This window comes from Diabrotica virgifera, chromosome 7 (genome assembly GCF_917563875.1).
Source record: "Diabrotica virgifera virgifera chromosome 7, PGI_DIABVI_V3a".
NCBI classification, from domain to species: domain Eukaryota; kingdom Metazoa; phylum Arthropoda; class Insecta; order Coleoptera; family Chrysomelidae; genus Diabrotica; species Diabrotica virgifera.
In genome coordinates, this window is record NC_065449.1 from 171,163,574 (window position 1) to 171,177,349 (window position 13,776).

Here is a 13,776-nt window from a genome sequence, read left to right on the forward strand (position 1 = left end):
TCGACCTTGGAAAGGTAGTTTACCGCCAGGACCTGAAAAGCCGTATTAATCAAGTATTTTAGAACATTGATAGATGACAATATATTGAACAATATTGTTTATCAAACAAATCTCTATTCTACCCAAAAGAACACCGAAAAATCTTTAAATGTGGACAAGAACGAAATAGAACAGTTTTTTGGTGTATGTTTGTTCATGTCAGTGTATGGTTTACCCTCAACCAGAATGTACTGGAAAGCGTCTACTCGAATTTCAGTTGTTGCAGAAACTATGAGTCGGAATCGCTGGGAACAAATAAAAAACAATATCCACTTCAATGACAATAGTCAGATAATTCCCGGAGATAAGTTGAACAAAATCAAACCGCTCTTAGAACCAGTTATAGCAAATTTTCAGAAAATTCCAATGACAGAAACACTATCCGTGGATGAACAAATTATTCCTTTCAAAGGAAAACATAGTCTAAAAATGTATATAAAAAATAAACCAAAAAAGTGGGGCCATAAAGCGTTTCTCCTATGTGATACCAACGGAACTGTATATATGTAATTTTGAACTGTATACTGGTAGAGAAGAGCATCCGGAATATTTACCAAATGTTGGAGTCAGCGGAAATGTGGTTCTTCGATTGGCCACAATAATTCCAAGAAATTCTTACCATAAGATATATTCTGATAACTGGTTTACAAGTATGCAATTGCAAATTGAACTGGACAAGTTGGGTATTCCTTCTGTAGGTACGGTGCGTCCTGACAGATTGAAAGGATGTAATTTCTCTACCGACAAAGATATATGAAAAAGAAAGGAGGGGGCAGTTTCGAAGAACTTGTTTACAAGAAAGAAGGTATAACCCTTAGAGCAGTCAAATGGTACGACAACAAGCCAGTGCATTTACTGAGTTCGTTTGTAGGCACGTATCCTACAAGTCAAGTGCAAAGATGGGACAAAGCAAAGAAAGAAACCATTCTTGTGGAATGTCCTAATATTGTAACGTTTTACAATAAGTGTATGGGCGGAGTGGACTTAACGGACTCGTTGATGGCTTTGTATAGAACTGAGATTCGTTCTAAAAAGTGGTACCTCCGCATTGTGTTCTATATATTTGACTTGGCAGTTGTGAATGCTTGGTTACTTTATAGAAGAGACACCCAGTTACTTGGTGTAAGAAAAAACGATGAACTAAGTCTTTTAGATTTCAAAGCATCTATTGCCGCTTGTCTTTATCAAGAGGGTAAAGAGAGGCTCAAGAAGAGAGGAAGGCCCAGTCTATCTATAATAGAACAAAAAATAGAGCAGAAAAGGAAAAGAGGATTTATCGCTACTCTACCGGAGAAAAACATACATTTCCATACCGGAAAGATGGAATAGGCCATTGGCCTAAATTTTCAGAAAAGCGTGGTCGTTGCAAGAAACCGGGATGTCTAGGCGTGCCAAAAGTGTTATGTGAAAAATGTAATGTAAATTTGTGCTTTACGCCTAATTCTAATTGCTTTGTGGACTTTCATAAAAATTAACTTTTTTCCCATTGTAACTTGAGAGTCACAAACCCTTTTTAAACAAAGAAAATAAAGAATTAAAAAAAATTAAAAAATGTTTTAATTTGATCCTATCCTTGAAGTATATAACACCAGAAATTTTTTTTGCAGTTAAAAAAAATTGGGCAGTACAGGGTTAAGAATTTGGGATGAATATTGTCAAAACCTGGGGCTTTACCTGGCTTGACATCCTTTAGAGCTATGGCAGAGAGAGATGGCAGAAAAAAGTATGGAAGTGGACTCCCGTTGCAACGAAGAAACGAGCAGGTACGAGAAGCAATAACAGCGAGGGAATTAAGGCAAAATGACTGCATTGACAGAAATCGCTGTCTGATGTATGAATAAGGGTGAATATATTAATGTACCTACCAGTTTTTAAGAAGATTTTTATATTTACCATTCTCCGATATGGAAAACCCTGGGGGCACGAGCTATTATTGCATGTAGTTTATCTTTCAAACAGTTTTGAGATACATGTTGTAACGACCAATCCCAATTGTAGTCGTCATATTTACAAAAATTTGATGCACAATTTACAATCTGCAACCAAGTTGATCTGTTAAAAGCCATTCCCATGTTATGTTTACTGCTAATCCATGGTGATATTTCTATCTAAAATAAAAATAGTATAACAAAATTTATCTGAAAACTTTGATTACGTTTTAGTTATTTGTAATAAATAACTGATGACTATTAGTAGATAAAAGAAGAGAATATCATACAAGAATAAATAAAACCGCTAAACGCCGTAAACATAGTGGTGGGAACAAAATATTGCAGAGTAATACAAAAGGACTGATATGAATATTACGTGGCGCATTTCATTTTGATGGAAAATAGTTGTTGTTGCGTCCCGATATACACAGTGTATTTAATATTTTTGGGCAGCAGTGTATTTGATATGTGCGCATATTGTAAAACGCGTCGTCATGCGCGCCGATCCATCATCACACACGTCCACACGAAGCACGCAGGTCCGATTCTGTCTAAATCTTGACCCACTACTCTGCGCCGTGTAATTTGGGTTGGCTTTATAAACTTGAATCGGCGAAATTAGCCTTTGAGTTATTTAAAAAATATTACATATTATTATTATTACATACAATTTATAGATATTACAAAGAAAAGGTATCTAAATGGTTTTCGAGCAAGTCATGCTGTATGAAAGAATTTTATAAATAATAAAATTTTGCTATATTACCTAACCACTTTTGCTATATCATTTTTTACCCCTTAGTTTCTGCAAAACTATTTCATATAATAATTTTGATATTTAAATTAATTTTATGTCTCTCTTGCAGAATGCCACGAACATATAAGGGAATAACCAACAGACAAAATTGGGACGCTGAGCATATGAAAAATGCCATACAAGAAGTTAAGCGAGGAATGTCTGTTAAAACCGCTGCGCGAATCTTCCAGGTGCCAAGAATATCGCTGAAACGGCGTGTAATGGACAAAAATAAGGTAGCAAAGCTAGAGAAGAAGTCACTAGGTAGCTGCCACCCTGTATTTTCCCAGAACAAGAACTAGTAAGGCATATCCTAGATTTTGAAAGTAGGATGTATGGACTCACCTTGCGTGATTTGCGGCAATTAGCGTATCAGCTTGCTGAAAAAAAAAACAAACTGCCCCACAAGTTTTCAGTTTTCCCATTTCGAAAAAGCTGCTGGTAAAGATTGGTTGTATGGTTTTAGAAGAAGACACCCAGAAATTTCCTTGAGCTGTCCTGAAGCGACCTCGGCTGCTAGAGCAAGAGCCTTCAACAAACAGGTTGTGACAAAGTTCTTTAATCTGTTAAGAGAGATTTATGCACAAAATAATCATGCTCCTCACTAAGTTTATAACGTAGATGAGACTTCGATTTCTACTGTTCCCGGGCGCAATTTAAGAATATTAGCAAAAAAGGTTCCAAACAAGTTGCGAGGGTAACATCAGCGGAGCGCGGAATTTCGACGACAGCTGTAGTTTGTGTCAGTTGCAGGAAGTTTTGTACCACCAATGCTCATTTTCAGCAGGAAGCGAATGAAAGCTGAACTGACAGACAGAGCTCCTCCGGGTACCATATTTGCTTGTAATGAAAGTGGTTGGATGCGTACAGAAGTTTTTAAGCAGTGGTTTGCTCATTTCGTATCTTTTGTGAAGTGAAGCCAAGTATCCATGAGCCCGCCTTATTTATATTAGATGGATATTTATCGCACACCAGAAATCTCGATTTAATTGTTAGTACTAGAGAAAAATTTATAACCATCTTATAACCTAAATTGTTAAAAATAAATTACGTGTGAGTTCTTAGTTATTTGTTTGTAGTTAGTCCATGTGGTGAGACCGCTCCCGTCTGAAAAAATTTCTGATTTGATTTCTTTGTGGATTCCTATTCAAAAATGTCCCCGTTAAACAAATCTGAAGGGTGCCGGGCGGAATTTTTGGGCAGAAATTGTTTAAACAATTTTTTTAAACAAATACAAAAGATCACGTTTTTTTGCTCTGGAACATATACTTATAGGTTTTTTTGGGTTATTTTAAACAAGAAAGGTATCTTGTAATTTTTCTTAAAAATTGATAGTTTTCGAGTTATAGGCGATTGAAAATCTGATAAATGCAAAATACGCATTTTCGAGGCTTAAAAACTCATATTTAAATTAGTATTTTTGAGGTTGCCAGATACTTAAATTGAAGATACAACATTCATCTTCAAGATTCTGAAGAGTGATCGCGTCTAACCTTAATTTATACCGATGTTTTTTAATTGTTAAATATGCGTGTTCAGTTCATCCGATTTTTTGCCGATGCGGCGAGCTCTATTTCAAAAATCTCCCTATTTTCCTCCGAAAAATATTTTTTCTAGATTCTTTGGGATATTCTAAATAAAATAAGTTTCTTGACATTTTTCCCAAAAGTTAATAGTTTTAAAGTTATAAGCGATTTAAAATCCGAAAAATGTCAAAAAACGCATTTTTGGATTTTAAATCGCTTATAACTTTAAAACTATTAACGTTTGAGAAAAATGTCAAGGAACTCATTTTATTTAGAATATTCCAAAGAATCTATAAAAAATATTTTTCGTAAGAAAATAGGAGATTTTTGAAATAGAGCTCGCCGCACCGGCAAAAAATCGGATAAACACGCATATTTAACAATTAAAAAACAATGGTATGAATTAAGGTTAGCCGCAATCACTCTTCAGAATCTTTAAGCTGAATGTTTAATCTTCAATTTAAGTATCTGGCAACCTCAAAAATATTAATTTAAATATGAATTTTTAAGCCTCGAAAATACGTATTTTCTCATTTTTCAGATTTTAAATCGCCTACAACTCGAAAACTATCAATTTTTAAGAAAAAGTACAAGATACATTTCTCGTTTAAAATAACCCAAAAAACTTATAAATATATGTTCCAGAGCAAAAAAACGTGATCTTTTGTATTTGTTAAAAAAAATTGTTTAAAAAATTTCTGCCCAAAAATTCCGCCTGGCACCCTTCAGATTTGTTTAAAGGGGACATTTTTGAATAGGAATCCACAAAGAAACCGAATCAGAAATTTTTCCAGGCGGGAGCGGTCTCACCACATGGACTAAGTTAAATGTTAAGTGGTTGTAAAATAAAGGACTTATACAGTAAATCTTTATTTATTTAACAATAAATTCAGTGTTTTTCATTTGTTTAGATATAAGTAATTAAAAATAAATAAAGTCCATTAAGATTAAACATTACCGCCTAAAAGAACATAAATTAAAAAATCAAATCAGAAAAATAAAGTCTTGTAACCTAGTACACAGCACATGACAATAAAAATATATTTTTGAATAAAGTAGTGAAAAGAAAATACATAAGACATTGTTAAGACAGTGGCATTTATAAAGTACATACCTTTTTCGAATCGGAATAGTAGTTGTATGTTTTCAAGTATGTTCCCAAAGACAATATATTACAATGCTTACAATATTCTTTGTAGGTCCGTTCCATCAATCGCAACAAATGGATAAAGTCCTCAGCAACATAGTGATCCTCTTCAAGAAAAACTACCAGACCGGTGTGATTTCTGGTAATATCCAGGTCACTAAATACCCTATTTGCTTTCCACCACCAATGGTGTTTTGTTTGAGTAAATTTTGCTTCTCTATAATGCCCACGGACGTCTGGGTAAAGTGCATTATTACATTTTTTTCTTAAAGCTCTGTAAATGTTAATAAAGGTTAGTAAATTATTGAATGGGTTGCATCCCACATAACAATTTCATGTTCTTATAGTAGATTCATAGAACACACTTTTCAGAAAAAGTATATACTGAGAATATGCGTAATTACCATTGCAAATGTGCAGAGCAGATACTGAGTATATACTACATTACAGTACTTAAACGTTCTGTGTATATACTTAGAATGTACTACCGCACTTCTTTTCAGTATATACCAAGAATGTACTTTTTAGAACATTCCAAGGAAGTGCTATAAACCTTATATGTGTATACTTAGAACATACTACCGCACATCTTTTTAGTTTATACCAAGAAGGTACTTTTTAGAATATTCCAAGGAAGTGCTATAAACCTTCTATTTAGGTATATACTTAGAACGTATGGTTCTTTTCAAGAGGATTTATAACATTTATAACATTATAGGATTTATAACATTTATTCTAACATGACATTTTAGTTAAATCTGACAGTTGTCAAATTTTATTTGCAATTGGGCATAAAAACAAATCAATTGTCTTTATTGCATTTATAAAATGGTATTTTCTTTGATTTGTATAGTCTTATAAATTGTACAAATTATATTCGTAGATATATTATATAATTAGTAAATAAATTTTTTTCTATTATAGCGCCATCTATCGACAACTAGAATAATCACCGAACTAGAATAATTACCAAAGTAATCACCGACGTGCCTTTTTTTCTGTCGTATACAATTTAATGCGTTAGAAAGAAATCGAAAAACTGTGACGCACTGAAAAGTGCTCATGAGAAAAAGCATACTACCGCACAATATTTAGCTAAACTAAACTATGTATAAGTAACTAAAATTTATATACTTAAATATTGGCTCCGTGCGTCTCCCCTCTATTTACAGAAATTTACAGTCACGTGTCACGCTGTCAGTTTTGTAAGGACGTTTTAGTATTGACTCTTATGGGATTATTTTGTTAAACTTAAATATTTTATTTTCTAGTGATAATAAACGAATACAAATTGTTAGAATTCATTAGTTATTCTTTTATAATGTCACTTATAGTTCAACAAAAATATTTTTTGTCGTTAATAAAGATTTATTGACATAATTTGCGATAGTGAGGTTATATAGGACACACCGTAACCGTATCCGTACTTTTTGGAGTCAATTCGGATTTATCAGAGCTAAAAAGTGTATGTAATATGTACAAAACTTGTAAAAACGTAAATAATATAATTATATCATGTGTACATCCTTTGTATATATAGAACAAGTTAACCTCACTTCATCCTTATGACAGCGTTAATTAATTTTATTCTTTGATCTAATTTTTTTTTGGGAACGAGTAAAATAAAAGTATTTCACATCACTAGCTTTCCATGTATCTTTACAGTGAACAACACAACAAATAATGTGATATGGCATTTTTTTTTAAATGCCCCATTTAAACATACAATAAAGCGTCCTTACAAAGATTCAAGCAACCGCCACCATGAACAGGTCGGTCGATTTTGCTTTGACACTTTGTTAACACTCGGAGCGAATATGTACTTACCTAGATACCTAGATAATATTTAAGTAATATATTGAGTTACCAAAATAGATTATATGTATTTTGAAGCACCGCAAACAAAATAAAGAGATTATGTATGCTCTTTAGTCCTAGTTCTTTATCATTCGTCTTCGTCCTTAACACTTCTTAGATACAAATAATGCCTGTTTTCGTTTTCATATTTTACCGTTGTTTCTTATCCCTGATCCATTCAGGAAAGAAATGGTCAGAATAAGACGGGGGATATGTATTGTGGAATAACAACATCGGTGGTTAGTGTTGCCAAACGGAGAGAAATTTCCCTTTTTGTGGGAATTTTCAACCATAAAAGGTGATAAAGAGAAAAAGTTAACTCAAAAGGGAATTTTTGATCCAGTCCAAATTGTAAAATATTAAGAAAAAATCAAAATATTTGAAAATAATTAAACATATCTTCTCAGATTTTGTAAACAGGAGGGTATTTTTTATAAAAGTGGGAATTTTTAAGGTACCTAAGTTGACGGAAAAAGCTTACTCGGCGGTTGGCAACACCAAAGCCTTTGGTTGTGGGGTTTGGCATGTTTTGTTCTGGAATGGCCCATATTAAATTGAATGTACCTAAATTCAAATTCCAACTATGTAAAAATACTCATGATAAACTCGAAATGGTAGTCATTTCAATTATGAAAACGAATATTTTTAATGGTATGTAAACGTTAATACAATTAATGTTTAAACTTTTTTACCATACAACAATTTTGAAATGAAATTCGTCCAATACTACCTACATACATAAATTTTATGAACTATTCTAAAAAATAAGGAAGTTGATAATCTATAAGGCTAATATTATACTTCCTATACATACATATTATTTTTAAGATATTTTAAAATTATCTACTTATAAGTATGTGTTAAGAATATTCAATAAATGTATATTCTAAGAATAAACTTTTACGAATATTCCGAGATACTACGTACACGAATGTGCTCAGTATATTCGGTACGAGAATATTCTTTGAAGTATATGCAAAGAACATGAAATTTATAATGTTTTTTAAGGTACATGCTATGCTTGTACTACGCATATACTAAAAAGAATATACTCCGACGAATGTTGGTAGTATATGCTTTGAACATGATGCAAACATCATTGTTATGTGGGATATGCGAGTTCATTTTGAATAAAGTAAAAAACAGACGTTTTGCTCTCTACAATATGCAGAGCATCTTCAGGCCAATGGTTACAAGTAAACTAAATGTTGCTGTTACAAGGAGTGATTTCTAAAGTGTTCAATAACATGATTTCTTGCTCAAATTACGCTAATAGGAATTTGATTGGATAGACAGATAATGCTGCATAGGTTAACAAGCATATGGGCAAGTTCTTGAGGGTATATAGAGAGAAAAGTGGCGAAAGACAGCCAACAAATCTGTGTTTGATATTTTGTTTGTAAAATGAAATAAAAAGTGATGTCATCTATTTAACTTTTAATATGTAACGGTTTTAATGTTTTATTTATATTTATTAAAAGATTTCTATATATTCATTTATGTGTTAATAATTTGTAAGACTGACAATCTCTGAATCAAAAGAGTTAATAACTGAAGTTGTTGTTAACTCTGATTATGCAATTGTAACCAAAATGTTAAGGTCATTGCTCCTAGATGTTCTTATACGCTAAGGACACTGGTCGTAAACAGGAAGAAATTACATATACTTCGTCTAATTTACTAACCGTTGGTCATCCACGTCATAGCCTATGACGTCGCATGATACCAACACGAAATATTTGGCGGTAGGTGTGTTCTTTTTTAGAATAATTTTGCCGAGTATACTGGAATTACAGCCACTAGACATATTTTATTATATACGCGTAGAAATAATAGTTGAAGATTTCTATTAATGTTAACCTAAAGAAATACACAATAATATGTTTCATTTAATTTGTATAAATGGATTATAAAGCGTTTTTATGAAGCACATTTGTTCGGAACACACTGTAACTGTAATCGAACGAAGGTGACATTTTAGAATAAATTGGTAACATTTATTTGACAGTTGCGGTGATGACATCATATTTGTTTATATTCTTTACTATAAGTATCTGTTCTATTTATATTTACTGTTTTTATTATTTACTTTGGAGTTGGCAACGTTGCTTGGCTAGATAAACAAGATCGGAAATTTACTGTGAATAAATCGCGAAAATTCTTAAAACTGAGGTGAAAATAAAATTTAAACACCACACCAATTCGTATCTAAGGACAACAGCGAAGTGTACAATCAAAATTCGGAGTGAAACAAACATTTTTAAGTAAATAAAACCTGCAGAGCCAGTGCTGGTCAAAAAAACAAGGTTAGCTATAAATAAACAAAACAATCAATTATTGCATTCCATAAGAAGGTAACTGCTAAACAATTTTTGGCGGTGTTGCCAAATCTGAAAAAAGCACTGAGAAATAGGGAAGAAAGAAATAAATACCCTTTTAAATAGGCCAGTCTAAGAAGGGCAAAAATCTCCGCGAGGTTGAATCGGATTTTTGCACTTACCGCAGACAGCCAAATTATACGTGTGTAAAAAATATATTTAGTATATCAAATAGTAACAATCAAATAGTAACAATCGAATAGTAACAACATGGAAGAATTCATAAAAGATTTGCGAGAAAAATTGGACAGAATGGAAACAAGGGATACGAGGATAGAGCAAAAATTGGATGGAATCCAAGAAGAGCTTAAAGAATTAAGAAATCAAAACCAGGAGCTGAAAAGAGAAAATATGCTACTAAAGCAAGAAATGAGTGAAATAAGAGCAGAAAATAAACAAATGAAAGCTGAAATTAAAGAAGTGCGAGAAGAAATGGAAACGCTAAGCAAACTAAAATTTAATGAGGCAGTGCCAAAAAGACTAAGCGACCTAGAGGATAGAACGGAAAGAGAGGAGAAAAAGAAAATTGAGAAAAACGTAATAGTCAGGGGAATTAAAATAGGAGAAGAAAATGTAAAAGAAGATCTAGAAAATTTACTAAAAAATAAAACTCAACGTTGAAGCTAAAATAGAACAAACAGAGATAATTAGACCAAGAAATTCACAGCCGTTCATAATAGCAAAATTGGAAAATATACAAGATAAAAAGAAAATAATGGAACAAAAGAAAATCCTCAAAGGTACAAAAATATTTATCGACGAACAAAGAACCTATGAAGAACGAAGAATACACAGGCAAGTAAAGAAAAGAGCAGAGGTGGAAAAGGAAGCAGGGAAGAAAGTGAAGATGGGCTTCAAAAAATTATGGATAGACGATCAACTTTGGGAATGGAATAACATTATAAAAGACTTAAAGCTGAAGTGTACTGGAAACAACAGAGAAAATCCAAAAAACTGAAAGAATCAAACCGAAGGATAGTGGAAACAGACCTGGCTAAGGAAATGGATAATGATAATAATAAAACAATGTACAAGAAAAAGAGGAATAAAATTAACATGAATAAAAGAGCTAAACCCATTAAAATTGGATCATGGAATATCCAGACAATGCTAAAAGTAGGGAAAATGCAGGAAATTGCTTTAGAAATGGAAAAATACGAACTAGAAATACTAGCACTACAGGAGATACGATGGAAAAATGAAGGAACAGTTAAGAAGAAAAACTTTACTATGTATTACTCAGGAGAAGACAAACAGGGGAAAAATGGAACAGCTTTTATGGTGAGCAAAAGAATGAGAGAAAAAGTTATACATTTCAAAGCTATTAATGGAAGAATCTCCTACATCAGAATCGAAAATAAACAAGCCAATATATCTTTAGTTAACTGCTACGCACCTACCGAGGAAGCAGACCAACAAGATAAAATGGAATTCTATGAACTTTTAGAAGAAACCTGCGAAAATATTCCTAGGAACGATATCTTAATAATACTGGGAGATTTTAACGCGCAAGTGGGAAAAGAGAGCTACAACCAAAATGTAGCAGGTAAAGAAACGATCCACAATGTCACAAACGATAATGGGGCAAAAGTTTGCAATCTGGCAGCAGCAACAAATACCTACATCGTCATTACTAAATTTATTCATAAAAGGGAACACAAGATAACCTGGATGTTACCAGGGAGATCAGATGGCAACCAAATAGATCATGTTTTGATTTCGAAAAAATGGACAAAGATAATACAAGATGTGAGATCCTTTAGAGGAGCAAACGCTGACACTGACCACATACTCTTAATAGCCAAAATGAAGATGAAAATCATCAAAGCTAATAATAAAGTAGGAAAAAGAAGGAAGTGGAACTTAACCAAATTAAAAGTGCAACAAACAAAACAAGAGTATTCAGAGGAATTAGTACAAAAACTAAAGAGGTACAATGGCACGAACGTAGAAGAGGAATGGAAAAATATAAAAATGAGCATCATAGAGGCTGCGGAGCAAACCATAGGACCTCAAGAAAATAAAAAAACTAAAGAATGGTTTGACGAAGAATGTCGATACCAAAGTCAACTGAAAACGCTGGCACGAAACAAATGGCTTGAAAATAGCGGACAAGAGGAAAGAGAACAATACCAGAAAGAAAAGAGAGAAGCGGCCAAACTTTATAAAAGAAAGAAAGAGACATGGATCTCAGATCAGATGCAAGAGATTGAAACAAATAATAGAGACATCAAAAATTGTTTGAATATATAAAACAACAATATAATGGTAACAAAGTGACCAGCAAAATAAGCAAAAAAGATTGGGAAAATCACTTTAAAGATATAAATACAAGCAACCAAGCAATCGACACAGAAGAAGAAGATATAATAGATAACCGAGATGAAGAAGAAGATGCACCTACCTACCAAGAATTTATAGAAGTAGTAAAACAACTAAAATCTGACAAAACTCCAGGACCAGATGAGATTAACAATGAACTTATTGCAAATGGAGGAGATGACCTTCTAAACCAGGGATTTAGAAAAGGGAGATCAACAATTGATGCAATCCACGTTTTAACGCAAACAATCGAAAAAAGTTACGAACATGGCATAGAATTGCACATATTGTTTATTGATTTCCAGCAGGCTTTCGACAGCATCTACAGAAAACAGCTATTAAAAGAAATGAAAAATATGAATATACCTGCAAAATTAATAAGATTGACCAGAATGACAATGATGGACACAACAGCAAAGGTCAAAACAGTGGATGGTGAAACGAAGAATATCAACATAGAACACGGGGTAAGACAAGGTGACAGCCTATCGACAACGCTCTTTAATATAGCCTTGGAGGGAGTAATTAGAAACACAGGACTAACAAAAAAGACAATAATCCAAAGTTCTACACAAATAATAGGGTATGCAGACGACCTAGGGTTGATAGCCCGTGACAAGAGAAGTCTAGAAGATGCACTGCTAACACTGACAAGAGAGGCAAAAATCAGGGGGTTAATAATTAATCAGAAAAAAACAAAATACTTAATAAGTACGAGAAATCAAGACCAAGTAAATAGAATAAAAGAGATAAAAATAAGTGATAATGTATTCCAAAGGGTTGACTGCTTTAAATACTTAGGAGTGATAGTAGATGGTCAAAACAGAAGAAGCATAGAGATAAATGAAAGAGTTAAAGCAGGGAATAGGGCATTCTGGAAATACCACAAGTTACTTAAAGATAAAAACCTAAGCAAGAAAACAAAGACAAAGATATATAGAGCGGCAATTAGACCAGTCATCACTTATGGAGCAGAAGCAATGTGCCTTACAAAAAAAGATGAAGAAAAATTGAGAATAATAGAAAGAAAAATTATTAGAAGAATACATGGCCCAATCAAAACAGATCAAGGAGAAATACGAATTCTGATGAATCACGAAATAAGAAATCTAATGGAAGGGGAAGATATAGTGAGATTCATTAAAGCACAAAGGTTAAAATGGTTTGGCCACATCCAACGAAGAGAAGCAGATGCACTAATTAGGCAGATAACAAATTGGACGCCAGTAATAAACAGACCTAGAGGAAGACCGAAAATAAGATGGGAAGACCAACTGCGAGAGGATATATCCAATATGGAAATTACAGGCTGGAGAGAAAAAATACAGAATAGGAAAGAATGGAAATAGATTACAGAAAAAGCAAAAAAACACGAAAATCTATAAAGGATAATGAAGAGGAATTATGCGGACCAATCCACCGCATGAAATGGATTAAAAGAGCTCATGAACCTGAGCGACCTATACTCTATACTAGAGTGACCGGTCTATATATATATATATATATATATATATATATATATATATATATATATATATATATATATATATATTATTTACTTTACTATAAAAAGATCGTCTACTATAAAAATATAAATTTCACCTAATTTTATCACGACTTGGAATAATCGTGGTATCTGACAACTTTTTTAGTTGTTATTGTAGACATATACAAAGAAACCTATCGGCTTCTCCCAAGAGTTCGGAGCCGCTTTTTAATAATTATTAACAATGCAGTGCAAAAACGCTTGCACTGCATATCTTAAATGATTATAACTTAA

At 32.9% G+C, this 13,776-nt stretch overlaps 1 protein-coding gene and 1 long non-coding RNA gene across 3 annotated transcripts in view; one reads left to right on the plus strand and one right to left on the minus strand.

The window, feature by feature from the left end:
• LOC126887628 (alpha-1,6-mannosyl-glycoprotein 2-beta-N-acetylglucosaminyltransferase-like) overlaps positions 1-13,776 on the minus strand; it is a 119,410-nt gene that overhangs the window by 17,101 nt on the left and 88,533 nt on the right. For both annotated transcript variants that reach the window (XM_050655233.1, XM_050655232.1), the window contains exons 4-5: positions 5,407-5,713; positions 1,933-2,147 (exon numbers count right to left, since the gene is read on the minus strand). In XM_050655233.1, coding sequence (XP_050511190.1) covers positions 1,933-2,147; positions 5,407-5,713 — 522 coding nt within the window. The remainder of the gene's footprint in view (positions 1-1,932; positions 2,148-5,406; positions 5,714-13,776) is intronic.
• LOC126887629 (uncharacterized) lies at positions 2,528-3,830 on the plus strand. The gene is made up of 2 exons (XR_007699119.1): positions 2,528-2,663; positions 2,837-3,830. It is a non-coding gene; the product is annotated as an uncharacterized LOC126887629 (long non-coding RNA).